Source organism: Xiphophorus couchianus, chromosome 4 (genome assembly GCF_001444195.1).
Source record: "Xiphophorus couchianus chromosome 4, X_couchianus-1.0, whole genome shotgun sequence".
Taxonomy (NCBI): Eukaryota; Metazoa; Chordata; class Actinopteri; order Cyprinodontiformes; family Poeciliidae; genus Xiphophorus; species Xiphophorus couchianus.
In genome coordinates this window covers 18,947,012-18,971,249 of record NC_040231.1, presented here as the reverse complement: position 1 = coordinate 18,971,249, position 24,238 = coordinate 18,947,012, and the positions used below count along the sequence as shown (strand labels likewise).

Sequence of the window (24,238 nt, the reverse complement as noted above, 5' to 3'; positions counted from 1 at the left end):
AGAACATCTGGGTTCCCTGTATGTAGTATCACTCTTGGACTAAATAAATAGAGAGAAAGCTTCTGCTATCACTCAGTCAGGCTCCAATTTTCTCTCTCTTGCTTTCTTAGTTTCTGTATTGCTTTTCCAGTTTCCAATCCGCAGCTGAAACTACCTCTAAGTGTTTTAGTTTGTGGATTTCTCTCTGTCAATTACCATCACCCTTTTCTTTTTTCATTATTCTGCGTTTCCTCTCCTGAATTGTCCAAGCTCGTGATATCCTCCTGCTTTACAGTACTTGAAATCGAGCTGCTTGAGATAAGACATAGAGGAACATTTACTGTGGCACCTCTCTTACAGGCCCATGATAAAGCTGAGCCCATCCTCAGCCCTGTGCTGCCACCGTAAAGATGAAAAGCAGCCCATACGCTTAACAACAAACCAGGACCACATCTCGAGCAGACAGACACATCTGAAGGAGTACTCACAGGCTTAGACGACTGCAGCGATAAGAAAGAGTGTTACACAGTCAGGGACAAACAGGAAGAAAGTGGGAGAGCAGCAAACCGCACATTATCTTTTGTTTGGATGTAAATGCCTGTGTGGTACAGATGTGGAGAAATGCTTCTATCATTAACAACTGAAGCACTTTTGACTTTGAGAGAGAGGAAGAGAGGAGGAGGGAAGAAAAGAGAGGCATACTGTAGAGAGCAGCTGTTTCTGTGTTTATGAGCAAAGAAGTCGAGTCTTTGAAGGTAACCCAGAGCAGAGCTAGAGTGAGTGGAAGGCTGGCTAATAGGACAGCAAGGTGAGCAGCTGGATTGAGGCAGCGGTGAACAGAGGGACAGATGGACAGATAGAGTTGATAATGCAGTGAGCAGCAGTGAATGGGAGGGCTGGCTCCAGGGGGCACAGGCCTTGAAGTAACCACATTCATAAAACGATATTGTGTGTGCGTGTGCATGTGTGTGTGTCTATATCGAAGAGAAACTTACGGAAAAGTGTTAATACATATATAGTTGTAGGATAGAGAGACAGAGGAAGACCAGGAGGAGGAAGGAGGGTCAGATTGGAGCAGGTTGGGTGCCAGCAGATGAAACAGATGTTGAGCCATACTGGAAAGCATCGGCACAGTGCACCAGGATGCCTTCCTCCACTCCCGACATCTGGGCCTAGCCTGGGTCAGCCTGCGTGGTCGCCCTGGGCAATGAGCCTGTACAAGCCTTGTGGCAAACGGAGCTGGCGCTGCGTTGCCTTTTAAATGGTTTGGTGCACTGAAGCACAGTTAATGCCCTCATATCCAGTCTAGTGCTCAGTGCCCAGGCTAAACAGAGGTGATTGAGACACTTACACGCAAACTGTCACACAAAGACGTTAAGAATGTGCTGCAAATAAATTGTGCTTAATCTACCTCAAGTAAAATATGCTTTTGAGTTTTGCATGTGCAATGTGTGACTTTGTTGCCAACATGAAAGATGCAACTACATTTTCTTTGTGTACTTCAGAGAAGCGATAGGAGATTTGCATTTTAATCTAAAGCGTTATTTCAACATGTTGGACAAAAATTGGTCATTGTTAATCACAAGCTATGCACCTAAGATGTCTAACATCATCAGCAGAGAGCACAGACTGAGTTTAACATCGCAAGCAGATAACTGAAAATCTTCGTTTAACCTCTGCTGCCTCCACAGGGCTTGTTTTTAATTATCCGAGGCTAACATGCTGACCTTGGGTGTGTTAGCACACACTTTAAATCTATGGCCCCTGAGATCTGCCACGTTCTGCAGGAAAATGGGCAATGATGGGGTCAAAATTGAGTCCCTAGGTCTTATGTTTGTTTACAATTTCTAAAGTGCTAAATTACAAAACATAAAAAAGGGAAAATGTATTGAAAGAAAAGTAATAGAGAACAGTCAGAACATTGATCTCAGTTCAAACATTAATAATATGAAACTTTTTCTGCCCCAATTGGAAGTAAATATCAAACGGGGTAACAATAAATCAAAGAAAGTCAGCTAAGGGATGCAGACATATGTCTTCAGTCTTCAGAGATGCTTTGTCACACTTAACAAATGGTTTTGGTTATTACTCAAGCTTGGTCTTCATGTGATTTCTTAACTTGTGTGAGAAGGTCTGAAAGAAACCATTTTATCTCTGAAAAAAAGCATTTGTTTTCCTTGATTATATTTATTATTCGTTCGATTTCAGAATATTCCTAATCACAAAGGGAGCCTGTGCCTCTCTCACAGTGACACTGACCTGCTAATCAATGCCAGTTTCCTGACTGTGTGGTATTTGAGGCAAAGTCGAATTAAGCTCCCTTTCCTGGACAATAAAATTCTTCCCATTCAAGGTCGGGTTATGCCCAGCATAAGGCCCATTGGCAAACATCTGTCAAGCAGACATCTGCTAAGATTTCCACATAGCCTGGAGTGACAGTCACTGAATGAAAACCCTAAGTTTTTCCTTTTCCAGAAAAAGATTCTTCACTTTTTGCCTCCCCTTGACACACAAAATTCCTCTATCGCCAAGTCTCGTCTGGATGGGAAGAAATTGGGGTTAGGTCGACTTCTGTGTCTCCGATCCTGGACAAAAGGCTGTTTGTCAGAGAGGTGGAGGCAGCACTATCATTGTGAGAACATAATCAGGCTGTCATTTCCGCTGCCCATGTGCTGTTGTTATCCCTAGGTCCCCTCGAAGAATGGGCCTTTTGTGTATGGGTGGGAGTGATAAAGTTTCTCAGAAGAGCACATATGAGTTTATACCATGAGATATTTACATTGACTTCATGCTTTATATTGATTTCCTCTTCATTCAAACCAGTAAAGGTGAGGACAGCGGGGGCAAGGTGGCCTCTTGTTTTTTTTACACTGCTTGTACAACTGCAGCAGATCAAAACAGAAAATGAGATAAAGTTTATTAACTGGCACTGACGGAACAAGTTGAACATTTTACCTAGACTGAGGAGAACAAGCATGGTGAGCCGGTTAAGGAACCCCGCCTGTTCAAAGTGAGATCTAATGCAAGGATCTGAAGGAACATATTTTTTGAGACAGTAGCTCTTTGTGTCAGACTTGTGCCAGTTGCCCCAAGATACATCTCAAGTCCAATCATTGCAAGCATCATGTGATGGAAAGTCTAAGCACTGTTAAATTATACCATTCTTTGTGCAAAGAAAATTATGCATCCACTCTTGTCGTGTTTTATTAAGGGGTTTTCTATTTTTGAATGGTTAATAAACGCAAACACAACTTAACTGCAAGGCATTACATGGTGTAGTTACAGATTCCAGAGTCGTCATCCCAGCGATGTACATGTAAGCTGAGTTTTCAGGGTCAAAAATGATTCCCAACCGATGTTAGTAATGTAATTTTGATTATATTAGTCCTCTTTGTGCAGGTTCCAAATGCTTACAATGTGTCTAATATATTCTGTGATGGCAACAGCTGAAGGTGCTTGTGGGATGAGGGGGGTTGTCCCTGATGGCTGGGCAGAGACAAATCACAAGCCAGAAACTTCAATAGTAAGCTGCGTAGGTCTCTGTGCTAACACACTTGCATCCAAGCAGCAAACTTTTCTCTGTGATGAGTGGAAAATAGGGGCTCCAAGTGTTTTGAGTGGAAGCCATCTCTGTATGGTTTTTAAGACTGCTGTCTCGCTCTGGGTTCAGCCTTTGAAATACAGTTAAGACCTTTGAAGAGGGTTCAATACCAGCCTCATGGAAAGGGAGGAAAGACGTAGAAGAAAGAGAAGTGGGGTGGAGGGATGAAGGCAGACACAGAGGCAGAGAGGGAGAGGAAAAGAGAGAATATAAAACTTTGAATGTATGCTGGATTTGGATGTGAACGCCTTGCTGGTTTCTCCACCTCCCTACAGCAACTGTACGCCGCCCAGCTTGCCAGCATGCAGGTGTCTCCTGGAGCCAAGATGCCTCCTCTACCACAACCCCTCAACACTAGTGGGCCCATCTCTCCATCATCTCTGAAGAATGACAAAAGTTCTTCAAGCCCCATCACTCAAGTAAAGGTACAGCCCACAGTTTCTTTAACCAACTCACCAACCAGACTAGACCTCATGTGATACTTGACATAGCCTGACCCAGATGTTATTGTCTTAATAAACTAGCTGCTACAATAGTCAGTGCATGAACATTAAAACCAACTGGTTGCAAGCCGGGCCGCCGTGGGGCCATCAATCTGAGGAGCTTTAACAAGGCTCCCTCTCTTGTAACCAGAACTTTGTGGATGTGGTTGCTATAGTGGTGGCAACTCCAAGTCAGTAATTTTTGGAACACATGTTATTCCATAGAGTCAGGTCCTTTTTTTAAGCTAAAATGGAATAAACCCATTACACAAGCGCATAACAACTGTAGACAAAAGCACAGCAACAAGTGAGATCAGCAACCTTTATATTTTTCTTCTCCCTGCAAATAAACCAAATGCAGGATGTGTGTTCTGCTTCTGTATGGTATGACTTGACTCAGCCTTCATGCAAAGAAAAGGACACATTCATCATTCTTGCTCACTAAGACCATAATCAGAAACATATGCCCATTTGAAGTAGTTTAGCTTAATAATATCACAATGGAGAAGCACCATAAATCATGGTGGCAAACCACTTGAGCTTTTCTTTCATTTGCACCAAAAGACACACACACATACCCATTCAGGTCCCCTCCCTTTTTGGTTTGCCATTTAACTTTATTTAGCTGTAATTTGTTTAATTCTCACTTCATCAGACCAGATTGATGTTTATACATCCAGTTTTATCACGACCACATTAACATTTCGATTTGAGGTGTATATAGTTAGGGTTAAAATGACTTAAAATAATTATTAAACATGTTTTGGCATCCTTCCTTCTCTCTCCACACTCCAGTGGAATCACATTGCCTTCAGTTTTGTTTGTATGTTTTCAGCTTCACTGCTTTACAAACTCTTTCTGGCACTGTAATAACATGGCCCCGGGACACTGTGCTTCAACCATATGTTTTCACAAGAAGACACTTGGGCTCTTAAAAAAAACAGAACATGACAACTTAAGTCTTCATTTGAATTCATACTGTGCTGTGAATGAAGAAATATTTATTCTATGCAATCCACCGGTACATTACAATTCTGGACTGAAATCACGAAATCACCCATAAATTGATTAATGGAATTCAAAATTTAGTGTTAAAATTAGTGGTAAAATAAACTTGTCCTTATTCACCCTTATTGGCGCCAATTTCAGTTGATTAAACTCTATTAATTATTACTCTGACTGTGCATATGGACAGGTATGGGCAAGTAGTGGGCCTCATTAAAGGGTGGCTAAAAGAAACAGACCTCTATGTTACCGTGTATTTATACTCCTTGGATACATCAAGTAAAGGATTACTAATCAAAATTTCCTCAACAGCGATCAACTTGCAGAACTAAACTGCATTAATCAAATTAATGAGGGTTCAGATGAGCAGCGAGACACAGAGGGGTGATTGACAGCACTAAGACTCTCCTCCTAGTTCTGATTGGTTGTTACCAGATATCACTGGGAGCACTGAAAAAAGGCAGAAGAGCTAGATTTCTTTTTCACACACTGTCTCATACCATGTATTTACTGATAGTTTCAATAAATATGTAAAAAAAAATATATATATAAGTTACATACTGCAGCTTTAAATGTTGAGGGTTCTCAACATTTAATGCTTATTCTTGCTTGACGTTAATGTGCCTAACATCCTGTTTCCTGACTAAATAAGTCAAAGTAGTAACCAACATATAAAGTATTTTATAAATATGTTAAATAAGTTATAAAGGCTGGCTCCCCTTGGTAAATAACTTTCAGTTGGCTCAAATTTACTACATGGAAAGTCCTGCTCTTCATATTGCATTTGTAACAGGTCTAAAAAGCCACAACCAGTGAAGCAGTACAAAACAAATACATCCTCCTTTAACTTCATTTAAAAGCCAGATTGCACTTCATATTTTTTAGAACTGGGCATATCAAAGCGTACGATAAAAACCAAGTATGCACAAATGAGGAATGAAATTAGAAAACAAGTTAATGAAGTAGATAATGTAAGTGGACATCTGATGAATGGAACAGCTGTCTTTGATCATTGGCACCGCTGTTATCTGGTCATTATTTATTCTTCGAACCAGAGTGCAGACACAGAGAGCGGGGAGGAGGAGAGGCAGAACAGATGAAGATGTATAGAGAGACAGAATCTGCTTTAATTAGTGTGAACAAAGGCGCCGGACGACTGTGAGGAAGATCGCAGAGGAGAAAAAGAGGAGAGGAAAGGGATGAGGGAAGAAACACAAAAAGAAGGAGGCATCAGAAAGGAGTTGTTGGTCAGGATAGATTCTGTAATTAACCAGAAACAGAGGAGAAGAAGCATGCAGTCTGGGAATCCAGAGCTCCTCCAAGAAGGGGAGGGAGGAGCCCATTCACATCTGTCTTCTTTCATGCTCCTATCTCTACTGCCGTAGGAGGAGGGAACACAGCCCCTCAACCTGTCTGCTCGGCCAAAGACGACAGAAATGGTCAAATCTCCGACATCCCCAACATCAAACCTGTTCCCAGGCAGTAAAAGCAGCCCTAACAGTTTCATTGGCAAAGGCGGGATCCCCAGCCCGCTTGGAGGAGGCCTCGGCCGGGGTTTGTCTTTCAAAATCATTCCACAGTTGCTCACATTTAATTGTTGAAACTGCAGTTTTTATGTTGCAGTGAACTAATTGTTCTGTCTCTCGGCATAGACATTCTGTCCACTCTAAACTCCACCGCATTGTTTGGGGACCAGGACACAGTGATGAAGGCGATCCAGGAGGCTCGGAAGATGAGGGAGCAGATCCAGAGGGAGCAGCTGCAACATCACCAGCAGGGCATAGACGCAAAGCTGTCTGCCCTCAGCTCAGTGGGCCTCAACCACTGTAGAGTTGATAAGGTCAGAATCAACATCATGTAGTCCATTTTGTCCCTGGTTTAGGCCTTATCCAGAACAGTTTTTCATTATATAGCACGAAATAAGGAGCTGTCTGGCAAAAAATAAGTGGAAAAAACAGAAACTACTGAAGAAACTGGAACATTTTTAGACAGCAGTAATTCTTAAGTCTAATCCTTTCCTTTAATCAACATCCAGGATGGTCGTATTGATAAGAGCTGGCAGAGACTAGTTGCACATGTGTATTTACTCAAATTAGCATGAATGTGTTACTGTGTGCATGCTCAGAGGCTTCTGTGTTGTTGATGTTGGTGTGAGGGCCGTGACAGGCCATGGCAGTGCCCGGTGTGGGTTAAGAAAACTCTGAAGTCTTTGCCCAATTAAAGCCGACTTGCAGCCCTCTCTGTCCCTTGACACGGGATGGGGCTGCTTTGTACCAGGAGCACACACTCCCAGGGATTCCCTTTAAAAATATCTTCAATCGATGAGTCAATCAAGGAAAGAAAAAAGCTGTCCTCTTCTCTTCAGCTTGATGCCATGTTGCCAGTTGGCTGTGAGGAGCAGGCAGAAACTGGGAGCGATGCTCATTAATATTTCAGCACCTGACACTTTCAACCAACACCCTCAACTGGGTCAATGTATATGTAAAAAAGTCTATGAATATCTATTTTGATTTCCTCCTAATTTCGTGTTTGGAAGAAATTACTGCCTTTGCAGGTGGCAATCAACTATGTTCTTACTGAAGTGCAGTAGATAAATTGAAACGACAGAGATGAACCCTCTCTCTGGTATTTATACTCCCTGGCCACAAAAGGAGTTTACAATAAGAAATCAATCCATTAACTCACTTTGGCTCAAAGAAACAGCTTTATCAAATAGGATTAAATTTTGTTATCCAAGCAAACTTTTGAAAAAAAAAACGGCTTCCTATTTTATTATTTTTTTAAACAGGGATGTCTTTAACAGAAAGCCTTTTATGCTATTGTGCAAGTCCCCTTTTTCCAGATTCAGCTGCAGGAGTTGGTACAGCTGCCTTTCTTTCTCACAATAAAGGTGTGCCTGTGGTCAAAAAAGCAGTAAAATCAGCCATGACATGACAGCATTAACTAAACAATGTCTTTTTTTCACAAGCAACACACTGACAAGTTCATTGTCCTCAGTAAGTAGAGCTTAACAGCCTTTACAAAAACAAGAACTTCCCATTTATACTTCTTAGAGACTTCTCAGGTGTTTTATCTGAATTCTTGACTGAACCTGTTCTAAAGACAATGTTAAAATAGTTGTTTGAAGAATTGCTGTGGGTTTTGGTGTGTATGTGTTTGCGAAAAATTAAGATTAAATACTTACAGCACAAAAGAAATCTGCAGATAATTAGCAAATTTGAAGTCATTTTGATGTTTCAAAAAAAATTTTTTTTGCCAAGATCTACTTAAGACAAAGCAGCAAAGGTAATGTTTATGAACTTAAATTCATAAAAAGAAACATGGTAGCTGTCATGCCACACAGTTTTACTCAGGTTCTGTAGCATATCATGTGCAGTCTGAAAGATGGTGATAATGCACTGGTTCATTGTTCATGTGTCCAAAGTGGAAGAAGAACAAAATGACTTTTGAATTCTTTGCTGTAACAAAGGTCATTTTAACCACTAGTTCATCTCCATCATCTCAAACAAATCTGCCAATTCTTCTCTTAACAAATATTTTTTTTCATTCATACAACTGCTGCTCACTGGATACTTTCGTTTTTTCAGACCATTCTCTTTAAACCCGAGAAATGGTTGTTAAAAACAACCACGAACATTTTAGCAAATTGTTTTTACCATGTCAGGATGTCTAGTTGCGTCGAGCTTTGCTCCACAGGTGTAAAAGTTTTTTTCACCAACACATTATCTGTTGTGGACAAACAGCTACCCCATACCCAAACTCATGAAAAACTTTCTTCATTGTCCATTACTTAGCAAGGCATTGTCATATATTAGTTCTAATGATATGGTTTCAGACAGGACAGTCTGGTGGAGATAAGCTCTATTAAGTCAGCAAAAAGAATTGCCCCCATAATCTTCATCCTTTGGCGGCAAATAAAGGACAGTAAGTTATAATTCAGCTCTTAAATGAGAGCGGCGAGAGAGTCTTTTGCTGATGCAACAAGCCAACAGAAAGGCTCAGATGGTTCAGATAAAAGCTTTCACTTTTAGTCAGTTTCAGAATATTAATATTTTAAGGAAGCTCCTCACCTGACATAAATATGGCGTGGTCTTTAATAGTCCCCCTTTCAGTCTCTTGTTTGGAAGTTTATCATAGTGAGAGCTTACATGAAGAAGATTCTGGAAGGTAACATAAATGGGATTAAGGAGAGGTTAAGATCATTCAGTGTGGCTGTTAGAGGGGGATATTAAATATTGATTTATCCGGCTGTAATGACCAGGCAGAGGAGTGGGTCTAAGTGCTGCTTACAGATAGATCAATTCATCTTTTCATACATAGTGTATTTGAACAGTACAATGCATTCCTCCCTGGCCTTCATCTCTTCTTCCTTCCCTTTCTTCCCTCTGACCTAGGAGAAAGTGGGATAGATCGGACTTTGTTCAGCAGTATATGAGCCTTTAACCTGAGGACATGTAAAATATTCATGCATTACAAGAGCGGGTTTACGTGGTTGTCTTTTTATTTGTCTGTATTTACTATATCCCATCAGTACAATAAAACCTTTTACAACCCTTCTGCAATTTACCTTTTTGAAATATTTATCTAAAGGTATTATTGTCTGCAGAGGGCAATTACTTTGTTCCATTATTTACAGTCTCCTCCTCACCCACTGGAAGCTTTTACCTAGAATGCACCAGCAGATCTGCAGTCACACACAGTCAATGCAAGGCCATTTGTAATGAACTGAATTGTTTCCTTGTATGCTGGACAAATATTGAATATCTGTGTGGCCAAATTTTTATTACGACCTTCAGACCTTTACTAAGAATGTTTAGTAAAAACACAGATTGCTCAGCAACCCTCACTTAATAATTCAGACTTATATTTCAGGAAAATACAAGTAGCTTGAATTGTGCTGTTGTTATGAAACTGTAAAAAAAAAAAATCACATAATCAATCTTATAATTATCATACATAAATCATGAGACACATGATTTGAAGCACAACAAGGCTTTAGCATCCATAAAAATTCTAGTCATTTGTGACTAAACAAAAAAAAACCAGTTTTATTTAAGATTTTAATCTCCTAGACACCATTCTTTATTGTGATCTACATCTACATTGTTACTGATCAAGTGTTTAGTATGGCAGAATTGAAAAAAACAAAAACAGTAACATTGCCAAAAAAAGATCCCCTTTGTGGTCAGTCTTGTGACAGAACTCTTATTTTTCCGATAAAACTTATTTTTGACTGTGACACATCAATTTCTCTGATATTAACACGAATAAAACACAGGATATGTGGCGTACATTAGCTAGTCTGAGATAAAATGTATTCTTCTGCTGACAAGTCCCTAACTGGAATCAAAAGGGGAAAGGTCAGTGTATTAACCTATTGAGCTGACCTTTCTGCCCTACAACACCACTTCTCCTCAGTATTGATGACTACAATTGTCCATTTTTTTGTATCCCAAAGCTCAGCCTGTAAATATTCAAGTGGAGATTACACCTGTGCTTCACAGAATCCACACTCCTAACCTATGGGTTGTAGTTGCTGCACTGTTCCCCCTGTGTGCGTACATGTGTTTGTATATGCGTGTGCATATAACCACATGTAAGTGTTTGTATGCATGTGATGCCAGGGCCCTATTCAGGCAAAGCCCTCACAAAGACTTTGAATATAATCTTGTCTGCTTTGCAGCCCTGGAAGCAATTTTCTGCTCCTTTTCGACTGCTGTCTTGGAAATTGCAAACCAAGGCATTTTGGCTGCAGTGTAAATCCTTGGCATACAAGGGTTTGCCCATCCAAATTAGATTATGCTCAGCTCGCAGGCACTGGCTGCAGCCAGCAATTGCTATTGTGAAGATTGCTTACATTAATGCTTTGTCCAATTGTTTGCCTTTGCCAAAAGAATAAAAAATAATGTAAAAGTGTGTCTGCACAGATGTGGGACTGTCCTGAGTCGAGCCTTTTGCTTCCGTCGAAAGCATCGAGGCTGCATCTTTGTGGGTTGATTTGGCAGTATTTTCCCAGCCTCCTTTTAACAAGATGAATTTCTTGCTCTCTACAGTCGTTCAGAAATGCTACTGACTCAAGTGGTTAAACGCTATGATGCTCCTCACCAAAAGGTGCTCACAAGAAAGAATTAGGGAAAGAATGTACTACAGAAAACTATTTACAGTCTGTGGTATTGCTGAAGTTAGGCTGGAATCACCATAGAATCTACTTGGGGTTTTGTTAGTGTGTTAAAGTGTTAGTGCAGCAGTGCAATATCCCGCTGTTAGTTACTCATGGGGTTTAAAAAAGGCTAAAGGCTGAGGTCCATCTTATGTTTAGTGCATCTGTTGTGCACTAATTGAGGATTGAGAAATTGTCACAGCAATGAGAATGACAAATATCACATTTTGATTCATAGCTATGTATATGTCAGTTTATTTAGAGAAATTCACAACTTTGTTTTATCTTATTAAATTGTCAATATTTCCTCAAAAAGGAGCCTGTGTTCCCTTTGAAAGAAATGAGGTGATGCCCTGACTAAACAAATGGAACCAGAATAGTTTTCTGTTTTTGCTCTGTGATATGTTAGAACAGATGCCAGCCTTTTGTGGCCGCTACTGTTGATTCTGTCACTGCCTGCATTAGCCTTAGCAAATGGACAGCTCTGGGTAGAAAAAGAGCAAAAGCCCCCATGAAAGGACCTGCGGGTTTACCGCATGCCTGGATGTACTTAACATTTAAATTGCTCTAAACTACTGGAAAGCTGCAGACTTATAAATAACATGGTTACAATAAAAATATAAACCAGATGAGGAGGCGAACTGCGAGAAACTGTTACCATGGCAAGGTGTCGTCTTTGTTTCCGGCAGGACTGGGACAGATTGTTAAGGGCTTTGGTCTGGAACGCTCAGTCTTCTCTCAAGAGGCTTAGAACACAGTGGTGACTGACGCTCAATACACAAAGCACTGCATTGTGGTCTGAACTATTGCCTTCAATGTGCCACATGCCAAGTGTGTAATATAACAAGTGCCAGAAATGGACAATATCGAATACAAGTTGCAATTTATGGTTTTGCAGCTGTCAGAAACTCCAAATATGAAAGCCTTAAATCTAGTCGATAATCCACTTTCCAGAGTGACAGAGAAAGGACAGGACAGTGATCAAAAGAACACCAACAAGTTCAACTCTGAACGGTTAAAAAACAAAGTAAAGTTGGAGTTACTTAGTCATAGACTGGATTTAAATCTGATTGTAGTGCTGTGGTATGATCCTAAACAGCTGTTCACACTCATAAACCCTCCAATAAGCCTGAAATATAACAATTCCTCAAAAGAAGGGTGGGTTAAATTTTCTTCATAAAGACCTAAAAGACTCATGCCAGTTACTGTAAATACTTGATAGACGTTTTAGCTGCACAGGGGCTAATTATTATTTCACTGACTGCTTTGGATAGTTAAGTGTTTCTTTTTTTTCTTTTTTCTCCCCTTTTATTTATTTGGATAATTTTTCATGTGTTAAATGAAACTGTCATTTGAAAACAGCATTACCAGTTCACTCATACTATCTCTGTCTATCTCTTATAAAGCATCTACAGTATGTGTGTATGTGAGAGTATTTAATTATTATTTTGAATATATATAAAAAAATCTATTTTAGTTTTAAAACACTTGAAATAAATTATCTTAGACCCTGCTGCTCTATCTGTTGGGTACAGCTAACTATCTGTCCTCCTTTGCTTAGTTTTTAAACGAGTGCTTAGTTAGAGTTTAATTAACAAAATTGTAGAGAAACATTCAACATATGCATTTCATCAGGTATTTTTAAGGTGTTATGGGAGAAATTGTACATATGAAGAAAGGATCAACATGAAAAGAACAAACTCTCCCCCCATCTTCACAGCATCTACCTGACTGCTCAGTGTAGATATTTTTCAGATCTATTTGAACAATCTCAGGCCTATTGCTCTCCCATAGCCTCAGGTTATTTACAGATGTGAGAGAAAAGGAGTGTCATGATTGGCAGTGCTTTGCCGAAATCCAGGGCAAGAGGAGGCACAATACACAGGGCCGTCCGCCACCCGCCTCTGCCCAGAAAACGCCCTGTGGGCAGAGCAGAGGGCCTCGAGCGCATGTTCTGTGGCCAGCCAGATTAAAGCTTTTCTTCGCAACATTGACAAGAGCCCTTTTGGGTTCCCTCGCCCAAGACGTTTCACAGATTTGGCTATCTATTCCTCTTTCTACTTCTCTCCCTTCCTCTGTGACTCACAGCCTCTCTGGCTCTTCTCACCAACTTCACTTGCCAGCTGAAGTCATGTGCAGCTTAAGAAGTCCTACATCTGTTTCTAAACTTCACAGACAAAAGGCTGCACAGGCAGGGCAGAGGAGACTGTTGTGGGTGGCAGTCCTCCACTGCAGCTCGGAGCGCACTGCTGTAATTTTACTTGCGGTATGGGGAGCTGCATGCTGAAGTCATTTAGAGGAGTGACTGGTAGCTTGCCAGCTGTTTGTGGTCAAAAGGGAGGGGTATAATATGCACTGTTACATCTTTTGTTTCCTGATTCTTTATCTTTATCTGTTTTTACCAACATTGTTTTGTTTTTATGTTCTCTTTGGGTTAAGCGACAGCTCTTTCGCATATATTTTCTCCCGGCTTTAATTCTCAGCATCTCTCCCTCTGACTCTGCATTATAAATACAGTTTTTATATTAGCCATACACTGATGGGCCCGCGTTTCCCTGCCTCCTCGTCTCTTCCCGCGGCAAAAAAAACCCACTTCCCCCAGATACTGCATGTCCTTTGCTACTCCGCTGTGTCAGAGTGATCAGTAAAAATTTAATGACACTATAAAATAATAAAACTGCCATTAATTTATCACAGCACTTGATGCGTGGGCAGTAAAGAAGCATTAGTTCACTGAATATTTTCCAGCCCTAAAACAAAACCCCAGTGCTGTGCAGATAACTTATGGCCCTAATTTCAGCTATATTTTTGATTCACAGATATAAATTACCAAACCTATAACCAATAAGTATATTAACTCAGTATATAAAATTTTATGAAAATTTGTGACGCTGTATTGGACTGATAGGCTTGTATTAATTAGCATAGCAGCAGAGCAATACTTACTTTAATTAGACCATAATATTGTAGCACACAAAGTGCTGGCTTCTTTGGAAAAAAATAATGTTGACTTAAAGTGAAACAACCTCAAAACAACCCCTAGACAAGACTTTCTTTCAGCGTTGTTCGGAGCTGTCTTAACGCGCTGATCTCCAGCGATCATATGACTCAGTGCAGTGGAGGAAGATGCTCAACGCTGCGCTAGTTATTAATGGAAATCATTGACGGATCGTCCCGTCCTCTCTTCTCCCCAGCCCAACATGATGCTTAATGATCATGAGTTTATAAAAGGACTTGATTGATCAAGAAGGGCCAGCGAAGCACAGAAGAGGGATGAGATGACTACTTTATTACAGGCATCCAGCACTAGCAAACACTGTGTCTTCCTACCGGACTGTCCAAGAGGAAGCATGTGGAGCACCACCATCCAGCTAATCGCACTTCAGTCACTTTGTCATCAGGCTGCTGGCTTCTTTCATTAAGAGCAATAATGTGGATGGGTGATGGATAGGGCTCTGTACACGCGTGGCGCACATGTCCACGCACAGAACGTGTCACGGTGAAAAGGCCCCATACTTCGTCTTCTCTTTACAAAGTGTCCTCTCGCCCAGCAGGGACCACCGCATATGTCATAATTAGAAAACACTTAAGTAAGCAAAGGGCCGTCAGATAGACAGCCTCTAATCACAGGCCATAAGCAGGTAGTGTTTAATTGTATATCAGAATCACTCAGCTGGTCATAAATAATGAGTGCTCCTTCAAGTATAATGGTAAATTGCAGAGCTCTTTCCGCCTCTCGCACATTCCTTTCTTTTGAGGAATAGTTCTTGAATAAATAAAAGCAAGAAGAAAATCAAAATTCTATGAAAGAGCTCAACTGCACTTGAACTATCTTCATCCTTCATCTTGTCATATTTTTTTTAATATGCAAGGATAAAAGCTCATACAAAAGAGGAAGGAAATATTTGCAATTTTTAGGTTGTTTTTTTTTTAAATGCACTGTAATTTCTTCAGGCTATTCTTGTCAATATGATTTTTATTTTTTAAGAGAAAAAAAAAGATTTTTAGAAACTACAATTTAGACCAGTTCATTTTAATCCATATGATTTGTGATAGTTCTCTGTAAGGTGGAAAATAAAACAATTAAATTTACAGAAAAATTAATGTATTTGCAGGTGTTAGTGTATGCGGCTGGGGAGATGTTAGCATAAAGACTCTACCTGAAAGTCTGTTCACACAGGGTTGATCGCAAGGATTGAATGCATGCACCCTGCATATAAAACAAATGTTTTTTGTTTTTTGTTTATTTTTCTCCTTATGTCTGCTTTTACACACATCAAGAAGAAAAAAAACCTTAGAAAAGGGGAGGGGGTATTATTTGTATCATGCAGAGTCAAAGTGTCCATCTCCTAGTTGAGTCTTTAGAGAGCAGGACAGCCCTTCGCTAATGCTCTGTGTATTCACAGAGGAAGTAGGTCATTCAACAATGGAGCCAGCAGCAGTCGGCACTCTCTCCCCTTGCATAATACATTAAGTGTAATGTGCAGCAACTATTCAGAGGCCCTCCGAAAGCTGTTATTTTATTCTGTAAATGCACACGGACATGACATTTAATATTGTCACGGAGTGCTGAATGACAGGGTTTCATTGTGCTCAAGTACAACATGATGCCAAGTTTAATCTGAGCACAAAGCGACATGACAAACGGGAAAACACGGTGCGCTCACCAAAACATGAACCCTGAATAAATGATGGGTGCCTAGCTCTCAGTGCCGTAGACTGGGGAAATAGAGGCTGAGGGAGATGGCAGCGGAGGAAGAAAAATCTGAGCATTGCAAAGAGGGCCGCAGTCCCATTGTGTGCTTGGGATCACAAAGTATCCTTCTGTAAATCTATTTACAGCACCCCTGGGCCCTTACTGTTTCTCTCCTTCCTGTCATCTTAAACTGAATAGAGAACAGAGAGAGAAAAAAACACACACTCCATGTATCTACAAAACAACCTGCATATATCAAAGATCCTTTTCTGCTTCTCAAATTTTCAAATTATTCAGATTCAGATTTTTACAGCTTCTTTCATTGTAGAAATTTTAACCTGTGTTTCCTTTATTTTTATTTTTTTAACCCGACATCTTAATTTTTTTTCTGCAGGAGAGGGTGCATTTCGACAGCATCGGACACCACCTTGGCAAACTGGGAGAGGAAGGAAAAATCGGCCACAGAGTGATCGACCTCACCAGGCCTGAGGATTTAGATGGTAAGGGCTAAATGAATTTGTAGATACGAACCTCAGAATTAGTACTTTCATTAAAACTTTGTAGCGTGTTTATGGAGTGTTACTTTCCACTGCAAAAATTTAAAGTGTGGTTGCTGAGAAGCACAGCGGTGGCTGTGTCTGAGATTCTTTGGGAGTTGGAGTGAATTCGATTTAAAGTGAGCTATGACTCAGAGGTTTTCACAGGTAGGTGAGCGGTGGATAAGGGGGCACAAGAACAAAGCTGGCTAATTTCCAAGCTTGGCTCCTGTTGCTCTTGTAGTTGTTTGAGGTCCCAGGCAGTATGGTGCAAACTCTGGTTGCACCAAGGTGACAAAGCGTCATCCACTTTTGTGGTGCTAGCACCTACACAGAACCATGGAGTGCTTCAGTGCACCAATATTTGTTTGACAAAAATATTTGTGGCAGTTTCTATGGCATTTCAGTCTGCAAGTGCTTCTGAGTGATCTTTGATGCAGCAAAGAGTGAAAGAAATTAATATTTCTCAGGACAACATCATCCATCAACATTTTACGTAACTCTTGTGAAGATTGTGTAGTGATTTTAGAAAAAAAAGTGACAATATGTTGAGTTCACATTAAGCCTTTTCTGAAAAGGAAAAAAAAATGAATAAAATGAAATAGGAAAACAAACCATGAAACGTTTGTTTACCAGCTTTGAAGCATTTGTATCACACCCTGTTTCGTTTCACATCACACCCAATCCTGAAGATGAGAATTAGAGGTGAAATTTGCAGCTTCATTGACATGTTTCCCATGTGAGCCACTGCGGAGGCTCCCATCCCAACCGTCTGACTCCTCGGACAGATGTGTTTTCATCGCTCCCTCTCCCGGTGGGAACCCTCCTTCTGTGGCTACCGTGGAGTCAGGACAGAAACAGAGCGCGCACCAGGGCATTTGTGTCCTTTTAAGTCCTTCTCAGGGCCAAGGGAAAAGCTAGCGCCAGACGCCTCACATCAGTGTTCCCAGTGGGCTATGGATTAGGAGCAGACAGAGGTTAGAAGAGGGGATAGGTCCTCTTCCCAGGGGGAGGGGTGGATAAAGACTTGGAGACAGGGCAACACTCATAACTCAAAACAGTTTGCATTTCTTCTTTGCACCACAAATGCATATCAATCTCTCTGTAAACTAAACAGCAACAAGAAGGCAAATACTGATTAAAGCTGAAGAGGGATTTCAAAATGTGAGCAACAAATTGTTTACTCTTCTCAGAACCTGTTTACATTTGAAACTCTCCTGACAATCTCCTTGAATGCCTGGCTCCGTGGCACATGATATTAGACACGAGCAGCGTTACTGTAGCTAATTTTTGCTTAGATTTTCAAACAAGGTTTAGATAAAAAAAAAAAACAACTTGTAATTTCAGATGTTATTTTTTCCCCCCAAAACATTATACTTCCAGTTTGTTGTGAAAAAAAATATCCACTAAAGTTTATGTGGCTTTTCCACTAAATTCAGACCAATTTATTTTTCCCAGACATCTAAAATGAGTAATGCAATTAGTTTTTTGGAAGAATTTTCACCCCAGACGGAAAGGAAATTACTTTGGAAACATCTGCATTTTAACACACTTTTTCCCAAGTAGATCAGAACACAACGCATATACTTTGGTGTTTCCTCAAAGAGAAAATTACTGGGTGTCCCACCCAACAAATGTATAGGGTGTGAAAGGCGCTAGTCTGCAGCAGCTTTCCCTCCAGGACGGAACAACCAAACTAAGCAGATGCAGTGTGCAGCCAGTGCCTGTTATGGAAGCTCTTGATTGCTTCTGGATGGCAAGAAATGTAATATACACAGCTCATGTGATTTAACAGCTAATACCCTTGGCTAGCCTGAACTTTAATTCATTCATGAGTGGCAGCATGAAGTTCTTCTACTGAATGGGATGTTTGCTTAAAGTTGACCATATCTCCAAGGTCTGTAGAATGCTAGAGTGATATGTGGAAGAAGGAAACAGAATTTAGAGAAATGTTACATTAGGTAAAGATACGGGGGCTTGGAAAACTGTTATTTCCTCTTGAGATTTTTCACATTTTCTCACATTATAAATTATTATTAGTGTCCCTTTGTTTGTTATACCAACACAAAGTGCAGTATAATTGTGGTGTGGAAGAAAATTAAAACAAAATTGTCAAAAATCTTGACAAATAAAAGCCTAAAAGGTGTGGCAAGCATTCGTAGATATCCCTTTCTCCCCTCAAGGTAACCAATTACCTTCAAAAGACACTTACTTTGTAAGTAGAGTGTGGAATTTTTTCTTGGTATCAAGAAATTGTCTCACTTAAAAGGCCTGAACAAACAGCATTTTAAAGAGCAAGGAGAACACAAGATATCAGCTAACAAAGCTTAGTGCAGGGACAGATCATAAAAAACAATATCCCAAGCCTTGGAGATGAAAGAAAGTGCTATTATCAATTGAGAATATTATACAAGTAGAGCACATGTGTGGCACTCCAGTTCTCTAGAATAAGTGTTCTGCAAACTTTAGATGTGCCTCTGCTTTAACTCACCTTAATCAAATAATTGTGTTAATAGTGGGATAAATTTGACTGCATGCCAACGTTATTTGGAATTTGACATCACTGAATTGAGCTTTGCACACAGGCAAAACTCTGTGTTTGTAGTTTAAAGCTAACACCTTGAACACACATTCTCAATGTAAAAAAAATGGTGGTAGCATCATGGTTTGGGGAAGCTTTTTAGAAGCACAGTAAAGGTGATCACCCTTGATGGGAAGATGGAAAGTACAGGGTGATAAAGTTAGGAAACCTAATTGCAAAAGAAACAACAACCCTAGAAATCCCCCACCATAGATACAGTGGAATTGTTTAAATCAAAGCATATTCATGTGCTAAAATGGTTTGAATTGATTTTCGCAGGTGTTTTCCCTCTGATCTGACTGACAGTGTGTAAATTTGAGGGAAAAAAAAGTGCACCATCTCAGTCTTGAGATGCACAAAGCTGGTAAAAACGCAATTTAGCATTACTAGCTGAGTAAATCAAGAAGGTCAAGAGTAGTTTTTATGTTCTCAGGTGGTAATCTGCCACCTGCAAGTTGTAACAAGCAAGCCATATGTTGTTAAGTCCTGCACGGACTCTTAACGCATGCATAATCTGGGAAGCTAAAAATAATAAAAAACACTGAAAAAAGTCATGTTTACATCACTTGTAATTTGTAACGGTTAAACTAGCATGCCATGAGCTCGGGCTACAGCAGAGCCACTGAGCTCTGCGTTCTGTCTGACTAAACCCATTAATCTCGCCTGATCCTGCTCTGAGGGAGAGGCTCCATTGTCAGCGTTAAATGCCTTCACTTGGAGGTGTTAGATTTGGTTGCGTGCTCACCGAGGCTCATCCTCTCGAGCAGATTCCTGGGTGACAGCACATGTATGACGACAGAACAAAGATGAGCAGGGTGGAGAAAAGGCGGAGGACAGGGGGCAGTCGGGGCAGCGCTACCCTCTGGCTTGGTACACAGTCGAGTCTCAGCCTGCAGCTCACAGGTGCGATTGGGTTTGGGACCTCGCTGCATTCTCTCTCTAATTCTTTGCCTTTTTTCCTGCTTCCTCATTATTTGCTTTCTCTTTTCATTTTTTTTCCTCCCCACAAACACACGCACACAATTGCGCTTTCACACTGTAATTCATTCTTCTTGTCTGCAGTGCTACCAGGAGAGACACATTAAAAGTGGATTCTCATATCATTCTGTCACACTTGAGCTGCAGGCCTCATGAATCACAATGAATTCTGTTAAGCAGCTCTCCCTCTGTTTCGCTTCCTCGCTAGTTACCACCCAGGGGGCCTGGCCCTGTCACTGCTAAACATCTGTGTTTATTTACACAATCAAACACCTAACTAACTGATTCCTAAATGTCCCGCCTCTCCTGGGAGAAAATGTTCAAAACGCCAGAGAAGTATCACAGTTTCCAATAAAACAGAAACAATGTTGCAGTAAATTCCATGTTGCAGTCCCCAGCAGTTTCTTCTGATATGGATGCACAGGATGTATCTGAGGCATCGCAAGAATGGTGCACTGAGCAACACAATAGAGCACCCATTTCCCATTTACCAGGCAATGCAAGAAAAGCAATAGATAACTGATGCATCACTTTTTTTTCCAAGTTCTTGTGGGCAGTGACCCATATTACCTACATCAAGAACTGGACTACCTGGGACTGCTATACATAAATTCAAAACTCAAGCTATTATTTCAGGTCAAAGATCTTAAAAAGGTGCCTGGGTTAACTGGCAGCAGATTTACGGTACTTTGAATATTCATACCTACCATAGCATAACTTTAACTGTTTGAAAACTGCTTTTGTTGCTCAGTTATACAACTTCCTGTAACATCCGACAGGCACTTTCCCAAGTGAGCAACTCTGCGAGGTAAAAGACCCATGGCTCAACTGGATTCCCTCCAAAGGACCCAGTCACGTGGCTGGTTTCCTGGCTAACTACTGATGTGGCACTAGGTGATAGCAGGCAGTTGTTTTGCACCCCTCCCCATAAGAAGATCACCTCTGCCCATATGCATGCACTCCAGTATATAAATTGCTGAATCAGTGTCAGTGATAGAGTAATGGCATGGGGGGTATCGTAAATTACAGCAAGCGATCCCGGGGTGCAGACACTGGCTGTCGTGTCTGAGTGAGCGCTGCGCTCCTGAGCTAATGAATACCTTCATCTGGCCCTGGCAGTCAGCAGATTGCCCCGCATTGATGGATACTGTCAGCCCTCCGCCACACCACATTTCATTGCACAATAAACATGGTTGTCAAAAGCAAACAAAGTGAAATCAATTCATCCTGTACAGTGAGTGCATGCTAAATGAAATTAACGTACTGTGGGGTTTGGTGGAAGCAAAGGTACTGTATTATTCCTGAATTCGTGATGGCTTTAAGGCCTGTAGCATTCCAGGAGGCAAAAGCAAACACAGACATAGTGCAGTCAGAGCTTGGGATTAGCTTTTAAACGTCCTGATGTACAGCCCTTTCGCTGTGTGCTGAAACACTTATTTACAAGTGTGACTCAGTTTGGGAAGCAGATGATTTTTGACATTTTTCAAGCTTAGCTGAAAAAATGCTACATTGACTTTTTCTGAGCTCCTGTATGAAATCAAGTAAGAACATTTTATTTAACAAATATATATATATATTTACAGAGTTTAGTTTTTAGGCCAAGGACCTAAATTTGTCGAAACATGTGCAGTGTCACTGTGTGAAAACACATTATTTCATTGTGACTGTTCTCACTGCAGAAACTCAGTGTACTGTTCATCATTTTTCATTATTATTCTTCTAAATGTAATAGTGAGAAAAGTGCCTGTCTTGATAGAAGATATATGTTTTTGAGGAGAAAACAAAATTTTGTGGCTGAAAATGTCGGAGTGACATCTTCAGTGATTAACACAGAGCGAGGTTTCTGTGGATTTTGAATTAATGCCTCCGCACAGCCCTCGATTACTCATTAAGAGTTTGATTTGTTTATAAACTGAAATAATAATAGAAATCAAACCCCAGGTAACGTGTGCCAAGGCTGCTGGTGAAATGGTTTAATGAGAAGGCTTCACATGTGGATGATGAAATATGCATGAGTCATCCCAAGCTTTCTTTTCCAGATCTGAGATCATTAAAGATGTATCGTAGCATATGGAAGGCTCTTTTTTTGTCTTATTTTTCAAGCCTTGTTTATCAACATGTTTTTGTTTGTTTAAATATTCATACTGCTTTTATTTAATTCTTTCACATCTTACATATAAAAGGAAGCAAATACGCATGCAAACAGAAATCATTATCAGCCTGATGTACAGTTTAATACTGAGAGAAACTCTCTTATGCTGATTGTGAATGCCCTGATTGAGAAACAGCACTTTGCAGAATCGGCACACTCTCTCCGCGCTAATGTGGGTCTGGTTTATTTGTGGGGGTGAGTGTGTGTGTGTGAATGTTTGCATACTAGAAGGGCAAAGGAAAAGTCTGAGAAACAACAAGGGAAAAAAACAACAGAAAAAAATTATTTGTGCATATACATGTGAAATATACTTTTTAAGGAAGCTTTAAGATTTGCCAGAGTTCAAGTTTAATCTTTGAATTTCTATTCTAAAGATTGCCTCAAGTCTCCTATTTATTATTTATGCTGGCATTTTTTATGGACGGTCTGAATGTCAAACTGAAAAGTGTGCACGTCCGAAAAGCAAACACTTAAACAACAAAAAAAAAACATTAGAAGTCAAATGGTTTAATCCTCTGGATTCAGATGGAGCTCGGAAAGAGTGGAAGAACACCGCTCTGTGTTAACTGACAATGTATTCAGTTTGTAGCTCTTAATCCTTTCAAGTCAAATTTTCCACTCAAAAGAAAACTCTGTCCCTCTGGGAGGGTTTGTTTTCCCAGCGCTCATTTAGAAAAATGTTCTTTATGATGAAAATAGAGGCGTTGATAGCAGATGAAGGAGAGTTTAAACCTGGCTCGTCATTTAATCAATGCCTTGCTTCGCTCTCTCTTCTTGTTCCTGCTCTGGCTTTTCCAGAGTCCAAGGCAGTCAATGGCTCTGCAGATAAATCCCAACCCTATTATTGTTGGCCAACAGGAGGTGCTGGATCTACCGAGGCGCGGGTCTTCCGGGAGTCCCGAGGACGGAACAACAACGAGCCCCACATTAAAAGGCCGATGAATGCATTCATGGTGTGGGCCAAAGATGAGCGGCGCAAGATCCTCCAGGCGTTCCCGGATATGCACAACTCCAACATAAGCAAGATTTTGGGTGAGGCCCTTTGTATTAGCTATAAAAGTTGTAATTTAAAGAAAGGATGCAGATGTACTTTTTTTATTTTGTTTTGGTTTTTGCTGGAATTTTTGTAAACATTTTAGATGTATTTTAAATGCTGTGAAGTAAATCAGTGGACTTACTTCTTGCATGACAGAAAAAAATATCTCACCATAGTATTACTGTAACTCAAAATATTTTATCAGTTTTCTACATTAGAGTGGTGTTGACACTCTCTGTTATGGAAATACACAACATTTGTGTGTGTGTGTGTGTGTGTGTGTGTGTTTTTTTTCTTTCTTTTCTTTTCGGGAGTGAGTGTGTGTTACAGCATAGGCTACTGTGCATCAGTTCACCTCAGCATACAGATGGATTTATGGCCCATCACTACCATAAGTGTTTGTCATGAAAAATGACAGAGACTAAATGGGTCTTGTCCCCTCAGCACAGGAGTCCATACATCAGAGCTGTTAAAAGTGCTGTCATCCATGGCGGTGTAGTGTACTTCATGGAGCTGTAGTATTTACTGCACAGGCTTGTTGTTCCTTAGTTTTTGACAGTAAGGTGCAAGCATGTCTCTCTTTTAGTATAATGTGCTGCCACACTTATCAAGAGGTTGTTGTAAAATGGTCAAGCATTTTGGTGCATGATTTTCTTTAACAGAATAATACAAAACTACCCATGTTATTCTGTTGGTCAAGGATCACTAACTTGCAATATAAAAATATAGCACCCTCCACTATCACTGGCAAAGATGTTTGAAAAGCCTAAAACTAAATAGTTGATAAGGTGCTACCCTAACCACCCTGATGTCCCTTTTGTCCTTTTTACCATTTTCTGACTTATGAAGATAAAGACACTTCTGTCACACAAGACAACTAGAATTTTGAGTTGTCTTGTGTTTGCTATATTGAGTGATGGCTGGAGAAAATTGCTGCTTCACATTTAGATCTGGCGGATTAATAAATTCATATGCTGATTTGGTACACGATTAAGACATGCTTCCTCATGAGTACTAAGTATTACAATAAGT

At 40.4% G+C, this 24,238-nt stretch overlaps 1 protein-coding gene across 4 annotated transcripts in view; it reads left to right on the top strand.

Annotated features, from left to right (window-relative positions):
* Positions 1–24,238, top strand: part of sox6 (SRY-box transcription factor 6) — a 138,950-nt gene that overhangs the window by 108,451 nt on the left and 6,261 nt on the right. For all 4 annotated transcript variants that reach the window (XM_028015422.1, XM_028015421.1, XM_028015424.1 and 1 more), the window contains 5 exons: positions 3,856–4,005; positions 6,453–6,621; positions 6,720–6,907; positions 16,318–16,423; positions 23,029–23,202. In XM_028015422.1, the coding sequence (XP_027871223.1) occupies positions 3,856–4,005; positions 6,453–6,621; positions 6,720–6,907; positions 16,318–16,423; positions 23,029–23,202 (787 nt within the window). The remainder of the gene's footprint in view (positions 1–3,855; positions 4,006–6,452; positions 6,622–6,719; positions 6,908–16,317; positions 16,424–23,028; positions 23,203–24,238) is intronic.